The 21,234-nt window shown below is 44.9% G+C and overlaps 2 protein-coding genes across 2 annotated transcripts in view; one reads left to right on the top strand and one right to left on the bottom strand.

Moving 5' to 3' along the window:
• The window catches only part of gli3 (GLI family zinc finger 3), a 90,961-nt gene extending 82,104 nt beyond the window's left edge, over positions 1 to 8,857 (top strand). Inside the window, 5 exon segments of the mRNA XM_054623011.1 lie at positions 1,817 to 1,966; positions 2,093 to 2,257; positions 2,371 to 2,658; positions 3,792 to 4,185; positions 5,195 to 8,857. Of these exon segments, the coding sequence (XP_054478986.1) occupies positions 1,817 to 1,966; positions 2,093 to 2,257; positions 2,371 to 2,658; positions 3,792 to 4,185; positions 5,195 to 7,566 (3,369 nt within the window). The 3' untranslated portion in view covers positions 7,567 to 8,857.
• A 1,463-nt stretch (positions 8,858 to 10,320) lies between these two features.
• On the bottom strand, positions 10,321 to 19,757 carry prpf4bb (pre-mRNA processing factor 4Bb). The gene is made up of 16 exons (XM_054622654.1): positions 19,614 to 19,757; positions 17,615 to 17,705; positions 15,965 to 17,115; positions 15,624 to 15,797; positions 15,297 to 15,455; positions 14,799 to 14,880; positions 14,439 to 14,640; positions 13,602 to 13,675; positions 13,380 to 13,470; positions 13,065 to 13,212; positions 12,771 to 12,908; positions 12,504 to 12,657; positions 12,281 to 12,395; positions 12,037 to 12,188; positions 11,822 to 11,908; positions 10,321 to 11,674 (listed from the first exon to the last, which is right to left on the bottom strand). The coding sequence occupies exons 1-16, from the start codon at positions 19,670 to 19,672 to the stop codon at positions 11,471 to 11,473; spliced, it is 3,081 nt and encodes a 1,026-aa protein (XP_054478629.1). The 5' UTR covers positions 19,673 to 19,757; the 3' UTR covers positions 10,321 to 11,470.
• Positions 19,758 to 21,234: the final 1,477 nt, after the last annotated feature.

The following is a 21,234-nucleotide window of genomic DNA, read 5'->3' as shown; positions in this document are numbered from 1 at the left end:
CGCGCCGCCGCTATCAGCACCTGTTTGTCGATTTAGCCGGCCAACGGGGCCTGTCTGCTCAGCATGGAGATTATTGATTCAATAAGAATTGCCATTAGATCATGCCATTAGGTTTTCCTCGGCGGCCCCTCTCTCTGTCAGCTCAGAGGCTCATGCATCACACCCGTCAACGACCTCCTCCATTTGTACAAACAGGGTGCGAGTGTGTGTCCATCTGTGTGTGTGTGTGTGTGTGTGTGTGTGTGTGTGTGTGTGTGTGCATAGGCTCGTGTTGTGCCAGCCACCCTGCGTGATCCAACGCCATGGCGCTCTCCCATCGCTCTCAGCCGGGGGATATTGAACGCTGCTCGCGGCAGACCGATTGCTTGCCACAGGGATTCCCTCACATAGAGGAAGAAAAAAAAAAAGAGAAGACGAGTCAGGTTTTTCTGAGGCCCGGGCCCGAGGTGGGGAGGAGATCAATCTTGGGGAAACTTCACTAACGTCTGTGGTCATCCAGTCCCCCAATCATTTCCCGTGGAATTAGTCTTGTTTTGTCACTTTAGAATTAAAAAAATGTCAAGGGAGAATAATGGAGGTCCTCCGCGGATATATTAATGTCAATTTTTGCTCTTTGCTTTTGCTGTCGCACCCTGCTGCTACTGCGCTGACTCATCTGTCGATACTCCCCCCCCTTTAGTACGACTGTGAAGCAAGTGTACGAGTGTAGTGGCAGGCTTGTCTTGGAAGAAAGATTAAATAATAGGGCGCTTTCTGGTGGATGTCACGGTTATTGTTATATGTGGGGTCATGATCTGGCCAGTGGGCAGGGCAGCAGGGGAGGCACAAAGATGCCATTGTCAGAGCGGCGTCATGCCTGGAGGGGGACTGACCCTGGATGCTTTATTTGCTTTGGTGCTGCGTGTTTTATGGCTCGACAAATCTTGCGAGTAAGAGCTCAAAGAAAAGCACGTTTCCCCCCCCCGACATTTAAGAGCATTCAAAGTCAAGTCTCTATTTATCTCCCTTCCTTCTCCTCTGTTTCCATCCGTCCGTCTTCATTCACCCCCGAGGTAAAAAAAGACTGAGGAATGTAATAATACCGGTTTGTAGTGGTCAGGATATTGAGTCTGTCTCCCTGGGTTTATATTGCTCCCTGAAAGGCACTTCAGAGGCCACGACAGCGTTGTCTCTGAAAGAGAGCCAGATGTTGACTTTGTCCCCAGAGGGTCGCCATGACATTTTCTTTTCCTCTTCACCTCCTTCAGTTCCTCTGTAACATCCACCACTACGCCAGTTTTACAGGATAGTTATTGAGGAAAGAAGAAGAAGAAGAGGAAGAAGGGAGAAGGGGGATGGAGCAAGAGAAAGGTGGTGCTCACAGATAAAATGCTTGGCTGGAGTTGTAAAGCCCTCGCATTTCAGATGCCACGACTGAACTTTAGATTTCTCGCCCCCTGTCTCCTCACCTCCCTCCCGCCTCCCCTCCTTCCTAAGCCTCAGATTGGAAGTTGCCACGGCAGCACATCTGTCAGCACTTGTCATGGACGGGGGCGAGGGCCCAATGTGATGCGAAGTGACAGGGTTTTATTTCAAATAAATCGTGTTTGGATTGGACATTGAGACTGACGAGTCAACAGAGTGAGGCGGAGAGAGAGGAAGGAAAGAGTTAAGAGAGAAATTGATGAAGAAAAGAAATGGCAAAGCTGGAAAGAGAATGTTATATTTGCCTCCAATGCTGCAGAGCAAAAAAAAATTCCTCAAGCTGTACAACAAATCAATCGAAGGCAAAAACAGCATTGCATTCTGGTTAAAGCTCTTTCATCTCCTCTTCCAGCACATCAACAATGACCACATCCACGGGGAGAAGAAGGAGTTTGTGTGTCGGTGGGAGGAATGTTCTCGAGAGCAGAAGCCCTTCAAGGCGCAATACATGCTGGTGGTCCACATGCGCAGGCATACCGGGGAAAAACCCCACAAGTGCACGGTAAGGAAACTGCTATCTGTACAGTTGACTTCATTTATTTGCAGATAACAAGCTGTTTTGACATGTAGCCTGCTAAGAGGAGATTCAGACTGCATGAGTGATGCCCTCCTCTCTCTCGTCTTGCAGTTTGAGGGCTGTGCCAAGGCCTACTCCCGTCTGGAAAACCTCAAGACCCACTTACGCTCGCACACCGGAGAGAAACCTTATGTGTGTGAACACGAAGGCTGCAACAAGGCCTTTTCCAATGCCTCGGACCGGGCCAAACATCAGAACCGCACACACTCCAATGAGGTACTGAGAAACGTACATTCAGACGATAATGCTTCTCTGACTTTGCTGCTTGAATGTGGTGTTTACATTCAAAGAGTTTCCTCATACCTCATCTGTCTCCTTTATATTCCTAGAAACCGTATGTGTGTAAAATCCCAGGCTGCACCAAACGCTACACGGACCCCAGCTCCTTACGCAAGCACGTGAAGACGGTGCACGGGCCGGAGGCGCACGTCACCAAGAAACAGCGCGGAGATTACCCGCGTCCTCCACCCAACCGGGAGCACGGGGGCAACGGCCAGGGCCGGTCGCCAGGGCAACTGCCTCTGGGTGGGTACACGGACCAAAGGGAGTACAACCATGCTACCTCAAAACAGGATGAATGTCTGCAGGTCAAGTCCATCAAGACAGAGAAGCCTATGGTAAGACTTTATTTAAGGCTTTAAGACACAGATTTCTTTTTTTATATACTTTGCTACTAATTCTTTAACTTTAACATAGTTTAAATGCCTAGTATTTAGACTCCTTTGGGATTTAACATTGAATTGGGGGCATGCTCATTTAACACTGACTTCTTCTAACAAGAAAACTTTTTCTTTCTATCCAATGCTTCGGCATTTCTCTCCTTCCCTTTCTAAGGACAGTGGGTAATCAGGTGAGATAGGTATCCCCTTCACATTGCATTCGTAAAATATTCTTTCTCAGTCTCACTTTTTTCCCGTCTCGTTCATAGTTTTATTGTCTTTTTTCTCATCCCATCACAACTGCTTGACTTTCACCCAAAACACAGCAGATTTGCTCTCATTGTAAGTTTCCCTCATCCCACATATTCATTAAAAAAAAGATGATTCTACGCATTTTACAACACTTTAAAGAGTGGCAATGATATTTACCAAAGGGAATGCATGTTTTTTCGGAGCAATGCCCATGTCTTTGGGCAGAACTGTATGGGCACTGAAATTATCCCTGAAACTGCCCAGGGCTCCGCTGTGCAGCCAACTTCATTCAACAGTAAACAGGGTGAATACTCTCCAAACACTGATGACGCTCGATGCCAAAAAAAAGTAATTCCGTTATTCCTCAGTGCAACATAGTTCGTAAAATTCAGTAAACAACCTAATTAGGCTCTAGCCGGTCTCACAGGAGGCCTTTATCCTATTTGCCTATCCTCTGAAAACAACCCAAACATGATTTCTCTTTTCTCTCTCTTTTGGGTGTGTTTGTCCGGACTGGCTCACAGGGGGAGGCATTACTCATGCCCCAAAAATTTGCAAAACTTCCAAACATAAATGCTGCAGTGGGTTCTGTGGTTTGTGGAACCAGCTGAAACTGCAATGATTACGCAAGAGGATTATTTGAACTCCTGAATTATCTCTAATAATGGTCTGTCACTTGTTATGATCATTGGCTAATGTCATAGGGAATACATCCTTCAAAAGATTACATTGTATCATTGTATGTGACATATGACACTGTATACGTTCCCTTGTGTTTCCTGAAATAGACTTGATACTCATCTTATGTGTTTTCTTCTTCCCTGGCCTGTGTCTGTCAGACGTCTCAGCCAAGCCCTGGCGGTCAGTCTACATGCAGCAGTGACCAGTCCCCCGTCAGCACCTATCCCTGCAGTGGAGTCCAGCTTGCTGTGAGCGCCGGACGCTCGCCAGGGGAGGGGCTGGAGGAGGACGAGGAGAAAGAGGAACACGATGAGGAGGTGGAGGAGGAGTGCGTGGGCCAGCGGGCCCCCATCATGGACTCCACAGTCTCCACGGTGACCGCGGCCATGCTGACCCTGCAGGCGAGGCGAAGTGTTGGCCGCCCTGTGCGCTGGATGGAGCACATCAAGATGGAGAGGCTGAAGCAGGTGAACGGAGCGCCGCCCAGGCTGGGGACCCTGTCCCCTACACCGCCCCCGAAAGGTTCCACACTACCCACTATACTGGGGAAGGGTAAGCCACTTTTAAAACTTTATCTTCAACTTCATCTTGAATTTTGAGGTGCAGGTGGTTATGATAACCTTTTACTGAATGCTCTTAAACAGGCCCTATTATGCTATTTTCCGGGTGCATATTTTTATCTCAAGTTACAGTTACAACATGTTTACATGCGTTAATGCTCATAATCCGGCTTGTTTTTCTCATCCTGGCTGTCCTGCAGCACATCTTCTCAACCTCTCTCTGAAATGCTCCGTTGTAGCGCTGGCTCCTCCCTCCAGAAAGCAAAGTCTGCTCTGTTGTGATTGGTCAACGTTTAACATTTCAAAAAACTCTTCCTCCGGAGCTCCAGCTCCGTCTCTCTCTTTTGTTGTTTGAGGGCCAAACTAGCCGGAAGGAGTTTTACGTCACTTCCGTAACATTATGACCTCATAAAGTTACAGAAGTGAAGGAGAGAATTCAATCGAGACGTTTCAGGCAGCTCAGGAGCTTCTGAGGGGGAGGGTAACTCATTTTAGGAGACACTGAAGGAGAGGGAAAAAGTGGAAAAGCATAATAGGGCCACTAAGATGTTTTAAGTCTACACCCCAAATTCACAAAAGCATGTAGTATCCTTATTTCAACACATGGTTGAGCTCATGTGGGCATTTATCACAGTGAAAAAGCACCTGTACACAGAATATAAACATCACCACAAATGCGTGTTCAAATCAGGCTTTGAGAAACAAATTATCCTGAATTCCATCTTGCCCGACTTGGCTGAAGCATTCAGGCAAAACAGATGCTTAAAATTTACTGTTCCGCTGGAAAATGGTATCAGAACCATATCAAGCCGTATATCATATCAGAGAAAATAGCATGTAACAGTGTTTCATGGCCAAATGCTGCCTCTTGTCTCTGGTAACATCTGTTTGAGGGATCTCTCCCCGCTTACACTTATTTGGCTCATTCTCTTTCATGCTCCTTGTTTACTGTCCAAACTTTATTCATTCCTATTTTTTTCCCATTCTGTGTTTCTCCTCAGGATCCTGTCTGGGCAGGCAGTGGGGGGTGTCTGCTCCTCAGCCACCTGTTCACGCTGAGCTGGGCAGCACAGAGCTAACGGTGCTCAATCTGCTCCGAGACCGGCGTGACAGCAGCGGTAGCGCCACCAGCTCGGCCTACCTGAGCAGCAGTCGGCGCTCCTCGGGCATCTCTCCCTGCTTCTCCAGTCGGCGCTCCAGCCAGGCTTCCCAGAGTGAGGGCACGATGGCAGCCGCCCACCACCGCCGCCTCCACAACCTGAGCTCCAGCGACTCTTACGACCCCATCTCCACGGATGCCTCGCGCCGGTCCAGCGAGGCAAGCCATTATGGAGGAGGGACAGGAGGAGGGATACTCTCAGGTGGTGGCTGTGGAAGTGCAGGAGTAGGTATGGGAGTGGGTCACGGGGGGTCACGGGGGATGCTCACTTTAACCCCAGCACAGCACTACCACCTGAAAGCCAAGTACGCGGCAGCAACAGGCGGCCCACCTCCCACGCCTCTTCCCAACATGGAGCGCATGAGCTTGAAGACTCGCATGGCCATGATGGATGAGGGTGGTAGCAACCACTCCTTGCCGCCTCTAGTCAGGCCACATTGCTGCGGTGATGGCACCAACGGGTACACCAACGGGTACACGGGACATGCAGGTTACAGGAGGAGGGTCCTCTATCCCGGCGAGGGACCACTGAACGGGAACCGGAGGGCCAGTGATCCGGTGCGGACGCAGCCTCGTGACATTGGCGGTCTGCCCCCAGTACAACGCTTCAACAGCCTTAACAACCTCCACCCTCTTCCACCTCTATCTCATCATTCTACACCTGAAACTCGCAGCTTTAGCCTACAGAACTACACACGCTCGGAGGGCAACCTGCAGAGAGGCCTGCAGCACTCACCGTACACTCCTAGCATCGCAGAACACGCAGCCTTAGAAGCCCTGGCCATGGAGGACGAGGCTGGCCTGTTGCTCGGGGATGAGGATATGCTCCCAGATGACCTGGTGCAGTATCTCCACTCCCAAGATCAGGTGGACGGTGGCTCCTCCATGTACATTGAGGACCAAATAGCTTCTATCCAAAGGGACACCTCCCAACCATCTATGGAGGAGGTAGAACAGATCCAGACTTCAGGGTTGAACATGGGCTTCGCTGGGTCCCACAGCATCCAGCCTCAGCAGACGGCAGAGCGGACGAGCCCCAGTAAGCTTCCCATCCAGTGGAATGAAGTGAGCTCCGGGAGTGCTGACAGGTCCCCTCAGAAGGAAAACAACCACCAGACACAGTGTGGAAGGTGGTCGGGTGCTGAACACGGACCTGTATCCGCGCCTTTTGGCAGGTTTGGAAACATGGTGGTTCAGCAGCAAGCGCCCCTTGATTTCCAGAACAGTTGCGCCCAGGCTAATCAGTCCCAAAGTGCTTGTTGCGTTAACCCCGCGGTGAAGCTAGAGACATCGCCCAACTCCTGCATGGAGATGAGAGGTACCGGAAACAACTCTACAAACACCTTTGGAAGGCCTAACTTCGCACAGATCATCGACGGGCCTCTTCAGCAGGGCTTCAAACAGCAGGCCTCCAATGGACCTCCAAAACAGAGCCACTTCCAACAGAACCACAACGGTAGCACCTCTTGCCAGATCGGGAACAACCTAGTCCTTAGCAGGGCCTCTATGGACATCCTCCCCGGCCTCTCCCAGGGAACTGGTCTTCATCACAATCGGCAGGTTCATGTCCCTCGCCCACCCGACGGTTACAGGAACATGGTCAGGACCCAGCAGTACCTCAATCCAGAAAACTCTGGTGAGATCCAGGTTAGTCTCAACCAGCAGCAACAACTGCAGAGAAGTGGGGACCATTGCTCCCTTGCACATCAGGTATCCGGGCTCAAACTGGAGGCCCCGGATCAGGGGTACTTGGAGGAGGGCTTCGGTGACTGCCTCGCTTACGAACCATTGGATCGCAAGGCCTCCTCGTTCCCTGTCCTGGAGGACCAGTGCTTGCTGAACTCCATGGCAGAGTCTGTGGGCCAAGTTGTTGGCAGTGGCGGCGGGAACTCTGCCGCCCTTCTCTCCCCTGGTACAGACCAGGTGACCAGCACAATGGATGGCAATGTGCCTGGTATATTAGACGAGGGGGTGAGTCTGGACTTTGGTGCCATGCTGGAGGACGGCTACGACCAGGGTAGCCTGGTCTCAGGTGTGCTGAGTCCCTCCATCTTCCAGGGCCTGTCCAGGACCTCATCACGCCTGACCACCCCTCGAGCGTCCGCGACCTTCCACAGCGTGGCCCCCGGCCTCAACAACATGGCGATCGGAGACATGAGCTCTCTTCTCACCACACTGGCTGAGGAGAGCAAGTTCCTGGCTACCATTCAGTAGCTGCTCTCTCTCTCTCTCTCTCTCTCTCTCTCCCCTCTGCTTTCTCCTCCCTTAGGAAAAAATGGGAAAAAAAGGAAGAGAAAAACTCTGGTGTATGTGAAGATTAAGACCAAAGTGTCAATTACGAGAACTTTATTATGTACTTAAAGTGTTCTGGAAACGGCAGTCGCCAAACCCATTTATTTTGTACAAATGTCATCCCACACAGAGATGGGATGTGTCAAAATTATGTATAGATAAATAGATATATTCCTTTTCTGGAATGTAGGCTATTTTTGGAAGCTCTTCTGTTTGTATTTCTGTGTGAAAGTGAGCAAAAGTTCACCTCTTAAAAACAGTATTCCGTGGATTGTCACTGTTTTTGCTGTACACACTGTCGGTAAAAATGCATGTATTCAAGGTTGAACATGAACACTGTCTATAGGAGTACATAGACCAGCCCATGTGCCAAGTATCTACCCTTCTGATCCCACAGGTACATATCCACACTTGTTACGGCAGGCCAGACATGGGGCATTGATTTAACAGGCCCTGACGATAACTTTATATATATCATAGGTTTTTAATAAGTGGTGTATTTACATTTTGTTGTCATTTTGTTTGTACGTTATTTTCGTGAATCTGTAAATGTTTCAGTGCTTCTACCAAGTTTTACCAAGTGGTGTTTTTTGTCAAGAGTAACTGCGGTATGGTATCGAACACATCCAAGGCTTCAAGGCACCCTCGATATTCGTCTCCTTGATATCTTGATTTAGTTAGTCTGGAAAGGTACTCACAAGTGTATATAACAGTGTTTTTATATTCTGTTTGTGATAATCTGATAATTGACGTTTGATTGCACGGTTGTTTGGAGCCGATAAGAAAATGGACATTTCTTTCTCCTCGATGATAAAAGGTCCCATTTGGTGCTTTATGTATGCTTACATAAATAGATATGAGTACTAAACGTTTTTTGAATCTGTCTTAATGACCAACAGTGGTCCACAGCACATGAATCTCCCTCTCATGATGATAAATGCTGTAAAGTGACGTGTTTTGTTTCATAGGAAATCATCAGTATCGTTTTCTCCAAAGCTCTTAAATTCAGAATGTGTACTGCCGTCAAGTATTGCAGTGACTTTGTCAACAGTGTTAGTGTTGCCTTGCAGTCTGATGTGACTGAACACAGAATATTGAGTAGTTTACCTTTTATTCAGCGTCAAAGCAATGAGGTACAAATTGTTTTATCGTTCTTTGGTACTTTTGTCATTTTTGTAGCCGTGCATTGATGGTGTTCTTTTTTTTTTTTTTTTTTTCAAAGAAGTAGAAATCATTTCCTTTGAGAGAAGGAAATTACATTGAGGTATGTGCCTTATACGTATCTGCCTGTCGGTAAAGAGAAAGATCACTGCCAATCTTCCATTGTGAATTATGAAAATATAAAAAAAAAATAACATGTAAAGTGTCTTGTGAGACCTGAAAAAAAAAGATTAAATGACAGAACATTTATATAAGAAGAGTCTGACTATCAGAAAAGTTAAGATTTGCGAAATGCATTCTACTTTTCTTTGATTTTGTTTTTAAGTTTTCACATTTATTGTGCTCTTTTATATATAATGTGTAAATACAATACGCTTTCTGTAGGTTTAGCAGAGGAAACGGGGAGTATCCTGGGGCCAATAAAGAATTGACTTTGAAAGCAGGGATTCCCAGGCCCTGGGCAGAGGCCAGACACATCTGGCTCAGAGCGGAGCTTCAAGTGCCCAGCACTGCCCCTCCGCCAGAAGAGCCACTGCTCTTTTATAACTGACTACAAATGTTTGTATGGTTTTAATAAAAACGAGAAAAGAAATTAAAAAAGACATTATATTTTAAGTCTCTTTTTTTTCTTCTTGATACTGTCTGCTGGTTTTGATTATAGATACATGTTAGTTTAAGTTATGGTTTTGTTACTATGGAGACAACAACCCAATATAAGAAGAATAACTACTTAATTAACTGTGCACACACTACTTATATTACTATAAATCAAACTGATGACCTCATCAAACCACATTCAAACAAACCCTGTTGTGTAAGAGTTTTGTTTGGGAATTTTCTCCTTTCTTTAAAAAAAATAAAAGTTCCAAGGTCAGTCGCCATCATTGACTTCAGTCTTGTTGAATATCTACAGCTTCTCATGCCCTCTACTGATCATCACAAGGAATTACAACTGCATCTTTACACAGGAGCAATGCAATGTGTGAATGTCCACCTAATGCATTTACTAATAGCATGATTATACAATAGAATGTTTAGTTACATATCCACATTAAAGCCCTCGTCTCTGTATGGTGAGATTAAAGCCAGTAGGTGTTAGTTTCTCTGCTCGTTCACGCTGACGTCTGTACCTCTGTAGCCCACGCGCATTTACAGGCCGAGAGCCCATCAGCTCACATCAGAGGTCCTTTTAGTGCGCTTCATGCAGGCAGAGAGCTCTTACATCATTCCCCAACTTTTCCTAAGTGAGTCCTCCCATTATGCTTTTTAGCAGCTCAACACAAGTGAAATCATGCCACAGAAATGAAGGGCAGCGTTTAAGACTTTCCACTGTAGAGACGGAGCATTAGAGCTGTAATTTATACCAACTGGTTACAAGATGGACCCTTTTTTTTTTTTTTTTTTTTTAATACTTCCTCTGAGGGAGCAGCAATACCTCCTCTCACTGCTTTGCCATCTTCAGACTGCACTTAGTTTGGTACAAGGATGAAAAAAGACCCTCAAATACCTTTTCGCTTCCTATAAAACACTTTTTTTTTTATGAAGAATAAAGAATCAGTGACAGGATGTACAGGACATGTTGGGGATTAAATGAAGAAAGGGGGTTTTGGTATACAATAGGAAACATTTTATTACTAAAAAGTTGTCTTATACTGAAGGTTCTCTTTCAGCAGTGTTTCCACAACTATTCTTTATTGAAATCACAAATTATTTTTTACCACTTAATGGGGGGGGAGGGGGAGGAAAAAAATAATTAATCACACATGACGGTAACTATGGACTATATACACAACAATGGGAGAGGAGGGTCACAGGTGTGGCTTCAATGGGCCCACATGGTTGGGGTTGTTGTAACACCCGAGGCTCATACAGGAGGCACTTGAATGTGAGAGCCTTGAGAGCCGGGACCAAGCCAGAGTGCTGGAGGGGGGGGAGGTAAAAAAATATGGAAATGTCCAGCAACAGAAAACAATTACTACCTGCTTTGAACAAAAATAATAATAATAATCTGGTTCAAGGAGTACATAATATGCATCTATTCCTTCAATTCAGACTTCAAGGCCTGAAGACTTGGGTAGGAGTTGGGGGGTCGGGGGGGGGGTTTGACGTCACATGTGGGACACTGATGGACATACAGAGCATTTACACAGTTCTGCACCACAGAAATCTAGAGCACAAAAGGGTGCACATTCAAAAGCATGCATCGCCTCCACAATGACAACTGTGGTTTAAAAAAAAGAACCGATGTATTTAGTCATTTGCAACTACGACAAGACTCGAATGTCTGCTGCTCGAGATGGTTATTGTGATTGACATACAGTATTTACAGGAATTATATTTTTCTTTTAAACATCTGTCACTCCAATGGCAGTTAAATAAAAAAAAAGAAAAGTCCATAACTGCATTGTTGGGTATGAAGGGAAGTTTACAATGATAAATCGTGGGGAGGGGGGGACGGGGACAAATGGCTACCATTTCAATGATCTATTTACAATAAAACACAATTATGAATTCATAAACAAAATAAAGGTAGAAGAAAAAAAAAAGGAAAAAAAAAGAATCCTGTCTGTTGGGTTGGCTGCTTCACTGCAGAGTCAGTTCCTGTCAGAGCTGGTTTAGTGGTTGGTTCTTCTGTCTGCTCTGGGAGTGTGAGGCGTTCAGGGACTCAGATCTTCTCCTGGATAAAGGGGTGCTGCAGAGCCTGGTTGATGCTGATGCGTTTGGCTGGGTCCAGCATCAGGGTGCCGTCCAGCAGGTCCTTCAGCTGCATCACTTTCTTCCTCTGGTCCTCGGGCAGTCGCTGGCCTCCGATCATGTCGATCAGCAGGTCTTTGGTGGGGTTGATGGTGCTCATCACCGTCACCTTCTCCTGTTGGTGCAGAGAAACCAGAAATGAGGAGATGTGGACTCAATAATGACAATATTTTCAATATGTATCAAAAACTGGACTCGAACGGGCAATAAAATAACATTTCATACTCATTCAAAATCATTTTAGCAAGAAAGAACGCCTTACCCTTTCCGTCACTTTGTCTACTTCAATGTAGAGGAAGTTCAGGTTCTGATCGAAGTGCTGGTCTTTGAAGAGGCCTTTACGGATCATCTGAGGAAAGACAAGCGCGATATTGCGTCAGCCATAACTTCTTGAACACTGCATGGAACAGCAACACAACTCATCTAGGAGAGGGAAACGATATCTGAAGGGGCTGAAATGATATGATGCAATCTTACCTTGTTGGGCATCTTGCCCTTGAGGTCCATAGCTAGTTTGATCATGTGATTGTTGGAGGATCCAGGAAACAGGATTTTGCCAGTGTAAAGCTCCAATAAAGTGCAGCCAACAGACCACATGTCAATCCCATAGTCGTACGGCTTTCCTATGACTGAGGCGCAAAGAAAATGTAAGCAAGGTTCGGTTTGAATTTCACCTGACGTGATGTTAAGAACAGTAATGTATACGTTCAACGCTACTCACTGATCTCTGGAGCTCTGTAGAATCTGCTGACCAGGTACGGTGTGATGTCGTTGTCAGCAACATGGGACGCAGAACCGAAGTCACAAAGCTTCAGAATAGTCTTTGACTCATTCACCTTTAAAAAAGGAAAAAGAAAAACATGAATACACACAAGATTATGACATTTTTCATCAATTTATAACCTGAACGGTCTTAATTTTAAGAGTGGGTGTGTACACCATACCAGGATATTGTCCGGCTTGATGTCGGCGTGGAGTATGTTGCATCGTTTCAGCAGCTTGAGAGCCAAAAAGAGCTGCTGACTGTAGGAGCGCACGGCCTTGATGTGGAGCCCAACGTCTTTACCGTATTTCTTCAAGACCTCTCGCAAATTCATGCTACGGATGAGAATACAACAGGTTATTAGGAAGCGAGGCCATTACGTAAATGCTGCAAACAGAAGTGGATCTAAGATGATGTGAAGAGAGCAGAAGTGTTCCTCCATCAGTACCTGAGAGGCTCAAATACCAGGCAGAGATGCTGCTTGTGGTAGAAGTGCCTGAAGAGGCGAAGGCAGTGGAACTTGTCATCAGGATCGGCGTCATTCAGCTTCTTGAGGAATTCTAACTCTTTCAATCCGGTCTTCTGCCTGTTGAGCACAAAAACCGCATGTTGTTCATTAATGGAAATTCAATCAAACATCCACAGGAGTGTTGTTGTTGAGAGTATTGGATTTCAAAGAATCTGTACTTGTTTGGATGAACACTTGTTATTCATATAAAAAAAAAAGAAATGTAGGACTCACATGAGCTCATTGTTTCGGATGATCTTGACCGCCACCTCCTGGCCGGCCCTGGCAGTGTCCCTGGCTCTGATCACGTTGCTGAAGACACCCTGGCCGGTGTAGCCGTAGACGTCGTAGCGCTTGTCTAGTGTCTCCCCGATGTTCACCCCTAAATAACAACACAATCCACAAACAGAAACACAGAGGCTGTTACTCCACATCGCTTCTAATGAGTGTTGATGGTACATTTCAATGACAACATTAGGCGAGACCTGCCTCCAGACGAAACCTGTTGGAGGAAAAAAAAAAAAACAGGATTCGGGAGGCAGCACTTACGGTAGTAGCCCTCAGCATCAGTCCAGTTGTCCCTCAGGTTGGGGTTCTCCTTGAAGTCCTTCCCTACACCTGCTGCTCTCATCCTGGCACTCTGCAGAAACCACACAAAAAACATAAAGTCAGTGGCTCATAGCAGTTGCTGAGACCTGAAAACAGTTTTTTCTCTCATTATCTGCTGAAAAAAGAAGAGAAAAAGAGAAAACGCAACAGAAAAATACTCACATCAAAGTCAGCAGCAAACATGTCGTCCGACTCTGTGAACATGTCGGGGGCTGAAGGCTTCTTTGGGTTGGCTCCTGAAACAAAAAAAAACAAAAAAAGGAGGAAAAAAAAAAAGCCAGTTTGAGTTTCTGATCATCCACCATGTTGTAAAACAGAATAACTGGAACTTGTTTGATTCACATACTCTGCAGAGATCATAACATGCTGCAGGTGGCAGAGACACCCAGGCTTTGGATTACAAGCCAGCAACTGAATGAACACATGACAGAAAGAAAGGTAAATTAAAAATCCCTACATAACACAACTGTCACAACTCTCTTTCTCACATAAATCAAGCCCTCAAATGCCATTTTAGTTTGGTATCGACCGGCATTCATTGGTCAAATATTAATGCACTTTTATAGTTCAAAAAGGCAGGTCAGTCAAGCGTTCACTTTTGTACTTTGGACTTCCTCCATGTCGGCTGTTAACTGACCGTGATTGAACTGCATTGATAAGAAAATGTCAGTTTGCTTCATATAAAAAAATCAAAGAAAGAAAATTAAGAAGACACTTTTGTGCTCAACCAATTCCATTTGAACTGAGATCTGGTTATGGTGAGAGGAACGATGAGGTAGCACCATTGATTGACCTTTGTGTGTGTCAACTTTAATATAAATATGAACTATTCCCATTCATATAATCAGAGATTTTCCTCAAGCCTCCACTAATATGTTAAGAGGAATGTATTGCATGTTGACCCCTGCAGTTAGCTAAGACGGGCACACACCTGACCGTGTGGTTCATTCAGTTGGCCTTGTATGCCAACGGGTACGATGGTTCTGAAGACGACATTACCGTCTTTCTCCTGGGCGATGAGGTTGTGCTTGGCTTTGATGCTGGCCTCAAAGGTGTTCAGGTTCTCGCGCTCGTACTCCTTGACGTCTGCGGCTACTCGCTCCAGGATGTCGTCGGGGGAGGGTGATCGGCTGCGCGTGCTGCTCTGAGGGCTGCTGGGCTCCGACACCATGTTGCTGTCGTCATTCACAACCTTGTATTTCTGCGGCGGGGAAATGAGTGCGACTATAAGAACACATCTCAAACACGGTAAGCCGTGGACATTAATTGCGTCGTTTGTTTCTTTAGAATAAGTATGACATAGCTTTTTCGCCTAGATTAGCCTGATCCGGGTTTGGATCGGCATGGACGTAAACAGACCTGGACTATGGCCAAACGCTGCTGCCGGCGCTGTTCAATGAGAGCTTCTTCATCGACCTCCTCTCCATCAAAGTCCTCCAACCTGCAAACACAAACAAGGTTTAAGAAAAATGATGGATATGCACACTTTTCTGTTATCACCAGGGAGGTAGCACATCAACTCAAGATTGTCTGACCTATTACCAATTCAATCTAGCACTAAAAAAGCAGTTGGTGACTAACGGCTTAACCCACTATTAGTCAGTTAAATCTAAATAAACTTTGTTAATCGCAAATGATTAGATCAGCACCTGTATAACATATACCGACTTTAATAACGCAGAATCAGAGGGCAAACTGGTTAAAAAAAATGTAAAAAAAAAAAAAAGTACGCAATATCGCCTTGATATAGTTTTAAATTAATAATTAACAAGAGCCTCTATATGAATATTACATGTCTATGGTTTAGCTCTTAGCAATGAAGGTGAAACATAAAGAATAAAGTCTTCCTTTACTCACACTTCTTCCTCTGAGGACTCCTTGTCCACTTTCATGCCCTCTGAAAGGCTTCCCTTGAACTTGTCCTCATCTCTGCTGCGTCTTCTTCTCCTATCCCGATCGCGGGACATTGACCGTCGGTACTGTCTGAGCCGCCCATACCGGTCTCTCTCCCCAGACCTGCAAGGCATGGACGTCAAGGAGGGATAGTTTAGAACCTCGTTAGTCATTCAACATGAAGAAGTTTTGACAAAGCTACAAAAACTACAAAAACAGGACAAATCCCTGACTAAATACAACTCCAGCGTGAGCAGAGACAAATGGGAGTTGTGTAAATAGTGCCATCACCTGTGTCCAAGTGGAGACCTGCTCCGTCTGCGGGGGGAAGACCGGGAGCGTCGTCGTGGTGACATCGACCTCCGTCTTAAAGGCGAACGACTCATCCTGCGGCGAGCGCCTAATCTTGGACTGTTGTCACGTGACCAATCTCTGCCTGGCCCCGCATCTGGCCGGAGGCGCTTCCTGTAGAAACATCAGGAGTGGACAGACAAGCTGAAGTGGACATTCTAATCATTCATGTACATTTTTTTTTTTTTAAGAATCAGTCAAAGCTATCATTCATTTTTGTGGCATTTCTGTCCGACTCATCCATCACAGTCAAACTTCTCAAACCAGCTGTGATCACAAACCTCATTGGCGAGTCCTGCCTGTCAGCATCCCTCCTCCTGACGTCTGGTGAGCGGCTGCGCGGTCTCCTGGGGGGAGACCTGGTTTTGGGTGGAGAGTGGCTCTGTTTCGTTGTCCTGTCCATGGCGCCGGCCGGAGGGTGGTGGGCATCTCTGTGGCGAGGCGAAGCACTGCGTTTCCTCATGGGGCTGTGAGGCCCCCGTCTGTGGGGGGAGCGGTTCTCCTTCCCCGACGACGCATCCTTGGACGGGGACTTGGCTGGCCGTTTGTCCCGGTCAGCATCCGAGCGGCTTGGTCGTTCTCGTCCAGGTGATCTGGACCGGCGGCCCGGTCTCTCCTGGTTTGGTCTGTCGTCCCGCTGTGGAGAGGGACGTTTGTCAGCGCGGCCGCCTTTCTGCTCTGCTCTCCAGGTGGTGGTGGGGGAGTTGGACTTCCCGGCTCTGTCCTTGGACCTATCAGTGCTGTCCGAGGGCTTTCTGTCTTTCGACCGGCTCCTGCCGCGGCCTCTGTCTTTACCAGCTGTGTCCTTGGTGGTTTTGGTCACCTTGTCGTGCTTGGACTCCTTGGCCTGTCCTAGCCTCTCTGCAGACTTACTCCGACTGCGGCGCTTGGCGCTGGTCTTACTGCCCTCTGTTGAGTCCCGTCTAGATTTCCCTCCTTTCACTCCTCTGGGAGATATGGGTTTACCTGAGCTGGTCCTTTGACGCTGTTCTCCATTTCTGATCCTGCCATCTCCGTCTTCTTCAGATCCAGAGTTATATCCCTGGAGGATAAGGCCCATTCCTGACTGGACCTTGCCCTCCATCAACTGGCTGTCCAGCTCGGCTTTGATCATGGCCCTCCGTTTCTCCAAGTCCTCCAGCAAGGCCCTGTCATCCAGACTCGGATTTCCAGAGGAGGGAGAGGATTCAACTTTTTTGTGGCCGGAGGAGGCAAAGAGGGCGGCAGCAGAGGGAGAGGCGCCCTCTTTGCGTTTGTGTTTCCTGTGTTTGTGACGATGCTTGCGTTTGCGGTCCTTGTCCTCGTCAGAGGCATGCTTGTGTTTTTTGTGCTTACTACGATGCTTGTGTTTTTTCCTCTTATGTTTGCCGCTGCTGCTGTGATGTTTGGGCCCCTCTTCTGTCTTCTGGCCGTTAGCCTCGGCCTCTGCCTCCTAGGACGAGACAACATTTCAGCTTGACAAATCGTTCAGGTGTAAAATCATTTAACTGTATAGATGTCTTTTCTCATTAACTTTATTTTGTATAATATATGAAATATGATCATTACAGCATGAATATGGGTATTATTTGATGTATTTGTTTGTATGCTAGTCTGTCCTTGTGTTTGTGATTACGCATTAGTCATTTAAAAAAAAAAAAACACAGTTAAAACTGTTTCAAAAATCTATCTCCATAGTCAATGTAAATTGACGTTCATTCATGGAAAAACTAAATATGTTATTATGCTGTTGACAACGCTTTGTGGGAAAAATAGTTTTTTGTTTAACGCTGAATACTATCACAATGCAGACACAAAGCACTACAGTTTGAGACAAACAACATTTAGACTGTTCAAGTTTGTTCAAACTACGTATGAGGTAAAAACTTCATATCATAATCATAGCATCATACCACTGAAGATATTTAGGTCTTGCTGTTGTCCACCCCTACCTCTTCCTCCTCCTCTTCTTCTTCTTCTTCCTCCGACATTTCTCCGCTGTCCTCATTTGCACTTTTTTCCTGGCTCTCCAGATCCTGCTTCCTGTTTAAAAAAGAGTTACAATCTTAAATATTGAGCACACAATATTACACAGTAGTGCCTAATTGACCAGTCAGAATGTGTTGATCGATAGGAGTAATTGTAAACAATGTTGTAGCAAACCCTGCCTGGTGTAATGCAAATACAGATCCTATTAAGCCAATAAGTGATCCACAATAAATGCAGTTTATTTATAAATCAAAATAATAGCACACTTAATTTACAAAATAATCAGTGCATTAGCGGTTAATTGTGTACAAAGCTCTAAATGGCTTAGGACCAGCCTACATCACAGACTCCCTGTTGCTCTACGTTCCTCCACGAACACTTAGATCCTCCACTGCTGGTTTCCTAGTTCCTCAAAACCTCTCGAAAAGGAAAATTGGAGATGCAGCATTTTCCACATATGCTCCCAAACTGTGAAACAGCCTACCCCAAAAACACATCAGATGACACTTTCAAGCTTCAGCTAAAAACACATCTATTTCACCAAGCATTCTTCAATAACAGCGCTTAGGTGCCCTCCACATAGTCCCAAAACTATCCCTCAACTTTTATGTACTCATTTCTATGTACAGTACCAGTCAAAAGTTTGGACACACCTTCTCATTCAATGGTTTTTCTCTATTTTCTTTATTTTTCTACATTGTAGATTAATATTGAAGACATCCAAACTATGAAGGAACACATATGGAATTATGTGGTAAACAAACAAATGCTCAACAAACCAGAATATGTTTTATATTTTAGATTCTTCAAAGTAGTTGAATGAGAAGGTGTGTCCACACTTTTGACTGGTACTGTAATTCAATATACAATTTTTTAAATGTAATATGTTTTATTGATATGCTGCAATTTCCTGTTATTGCTGCTCTGTACAAACTTGTTATTCTGTTACTATTTTTTATCTTTTACTTTGAGCTACTTAGTCTGTATGCAATGTGCTATAATGTGCAATAAAGATTATTATTATTATTAACTGATAATGAGCATGAGGTGGTTCCTTTAATAAACATCTAGTTCTGCAGCCTTTTTGTTGTCTCTCCTCCCAACACTTGTAACCATTGGCAACCAGGGCGCTCTTCACTTTGGGTGCTATAAAAAAAATAAAAAATAAAAATAGAAAGGCTACTGTAAATAAAATAAAACATATTAAATATAGTATTATTAAAAAATAATTATAAAAAAATAAATATAAAAATATATATACACACACACCGGAGTGGGTAACACTGGGGAAACCATGGTTACGTAATGGGCAGAATGTGGCTACTAACTGCATTTCAAACTGAACGGAAACGCTCAGAATAACGGCTGAAACTTTAATTGGGATTTATCTGCTTATTAGTGCGGCAGCGAAACTTATTCATCCCCATGTACACGTTACTTGTCCGCTTTCCCTCCCAGGGGCACGGCTACCCCGAAACAACGTCTCCCTCCCTCCTTCCTTCTCCACCACCACCATTAGCTCTGACAAGCTAACTTAGCAAACTTGATGCTACCGCTAGTTAGCTTCCAGCTACGCTAACTGACTTTCCCCCCCAAGCATCTACGCGCGCTATCGAACGTTCGTGTTTGGCCACGTGATCCGGCGGTTAACATGTCCCGGCCGTTAGAACACACACACACACACACGCACGCACACGTACACAACGGTTCCGACGACGTGCACGTGCTTTAACGTTGAAACAAAACGTGACGCTAGTTTAGCCACATTAGCATTAGAAGCTAAGAACGTTAGCCAGCCGTTGGCACAGTAACGTAGCTAACGTTAGCCCCGGCAAACAACGTGAAGCTGCTGCCGTTACCCCGCAGCCGTAACGCACAGAAACACTTCTCTATCGGTGTCAGGTGGTGGAAGCATTAACACTTGATTAACACCGACATCTTGTTTTAAATAAAACCACTTACACGTGTTCGTTGCCATTATTCATTCTTGTGGACGCGATGTCCATCTCAACGTCGGCCATTTTCCTCAGCAGAGGGGCCTTTTTCTTCTTCAAATGTTATGAGAAAAAAAAATGGCTATGATATGAAAACACTGATGTGCCCTCTGTTGTGCTGGAGGAGCACTGCAGTCCAGATTAGTGCACTGACATGTTTGTGTTGTCCACCAGGGTGTGTGAGTGTAACTGTTTAAAACATCATGGCGTCCAAACATGAGCACACAACAGGAGGCTTTAGTGAAGAAAACAGTGGAAAAATCTGTCAAATGCAATATACTGGAGGAACAAAAAACACAAGAAAATACCCTCAAAATTGTACTTATGTGCAATACAGCCAACATGGCTTGACATATATTTGAGTTATATCCCACCAGAATGTAGTGGAGTAGAAGTCATAAAGAAGCAGAAAATAGAAAAATTATAAAATCCTGAATATCATTTATTATTTTCACTTTACAGCAGTTTTCACTGTCTTTGTTGGTGCAGTAAAAAGTTGAATGTGTAAAAGCACAACTGTGTAAAGAGTGGATGTTTTTATGTTGTCATAAAGACAGAAACTGTACTTTGTTGCCTTATTTATAAGGAATTTCTTAAGCATTATGAGCAATATCTTTTTGTTTTTCTTTACCAATAAGCTCTGTACTGACTGTGTATGTCATTGGCCTATTTCATTTGTGAGATTTGAGTTCATTTGCACTTTAAGCAGGTAAGGACACTACCCTTAAAGTGTCATGTTGTCTTAACTTGAGTTGTCTGATCGATTCAGCACAAGAATGTTTTTTGAATGTGTAGATACTGCACGATGGCATCCCATTTATCCTCAAAGTCCAGATTAGTGCACTGACATGTATATGTTGTCCACCAGGGTGTGTGAGTGTGTCACTGTTTAAAACATCATGGCGTCCAAACATGAGCACACAACAGGAGGCTTTGGTGAAGAAGCCAGTGGAAAAATCTGTCAAATGCAATATACTGGAGGAACAAAGTACAATATATCCCACCAGAATGTAGTGGAGTAGAAGTATAAAGAAGCAGAAAATAGAAAAACACAAGAAAATCCTGAATATCATTTATTTGTTTTCACTTTACAGCAGTTTTCACTGTCTTTGTTGGTGCAGTAAAAAGTTGAATGTGTAAAAGCACAACTGTGTAAAGAGTGGATGTTTTTATGTTGTCATAAAGACAGAAACTGTACTTTATTGCCTTATTTATAAGGAATTTCTTAAGCATTATGAGCAATATCTTTTTGTTTTTCTTTACCAATAAGCTCTGTACTGACTGTGTATGCCATTAGCCTAGTTCCTAGAGATATGAGTTCATCTGCACTTTAAGCAGGTAAGGACACTAACATTAAACTGTCATGTTGTCTTGTTGTAGGCTACTTAACTTGAGTTGTCTGATCGATTCAGCAAAATACATTTATTTGAATGTGCAGATACTGCACGATTGCATCCCATTTATACTCCATGATAAATTAAGAAGCATTGTCTCAAAAGAAGAACCCACCTTTCATGAATTTAACTTGTAGAGCAGTTTAATTTTTGGCTGGCACAAAAATAAATCAGACTTATTTTAATAGGCTCATT

This window comes from Anoplopoma fimbria, chromosome 21, assembly GCF_027596085.1.
Source record: "Anoplopoma fimbria isolate UVic2021 breed Golden Eagle Sablefish chromosome 21, Afim_UVic_2022, whole genome shotgun sequence".
In the NCBI taxonomy this organism is placed as follows: domain Eukaryota; kingdom Metazoa; phylum Chordata; class Actinopteri; order Perciformes; family Anoplopomatidae; genus Anoplopoma; species Anoplopoma fimbria.
Note: the sequence above shows the minus strand (reverse complement) of the source record. Positions and strands in the feature narration are given on the sequence as shown.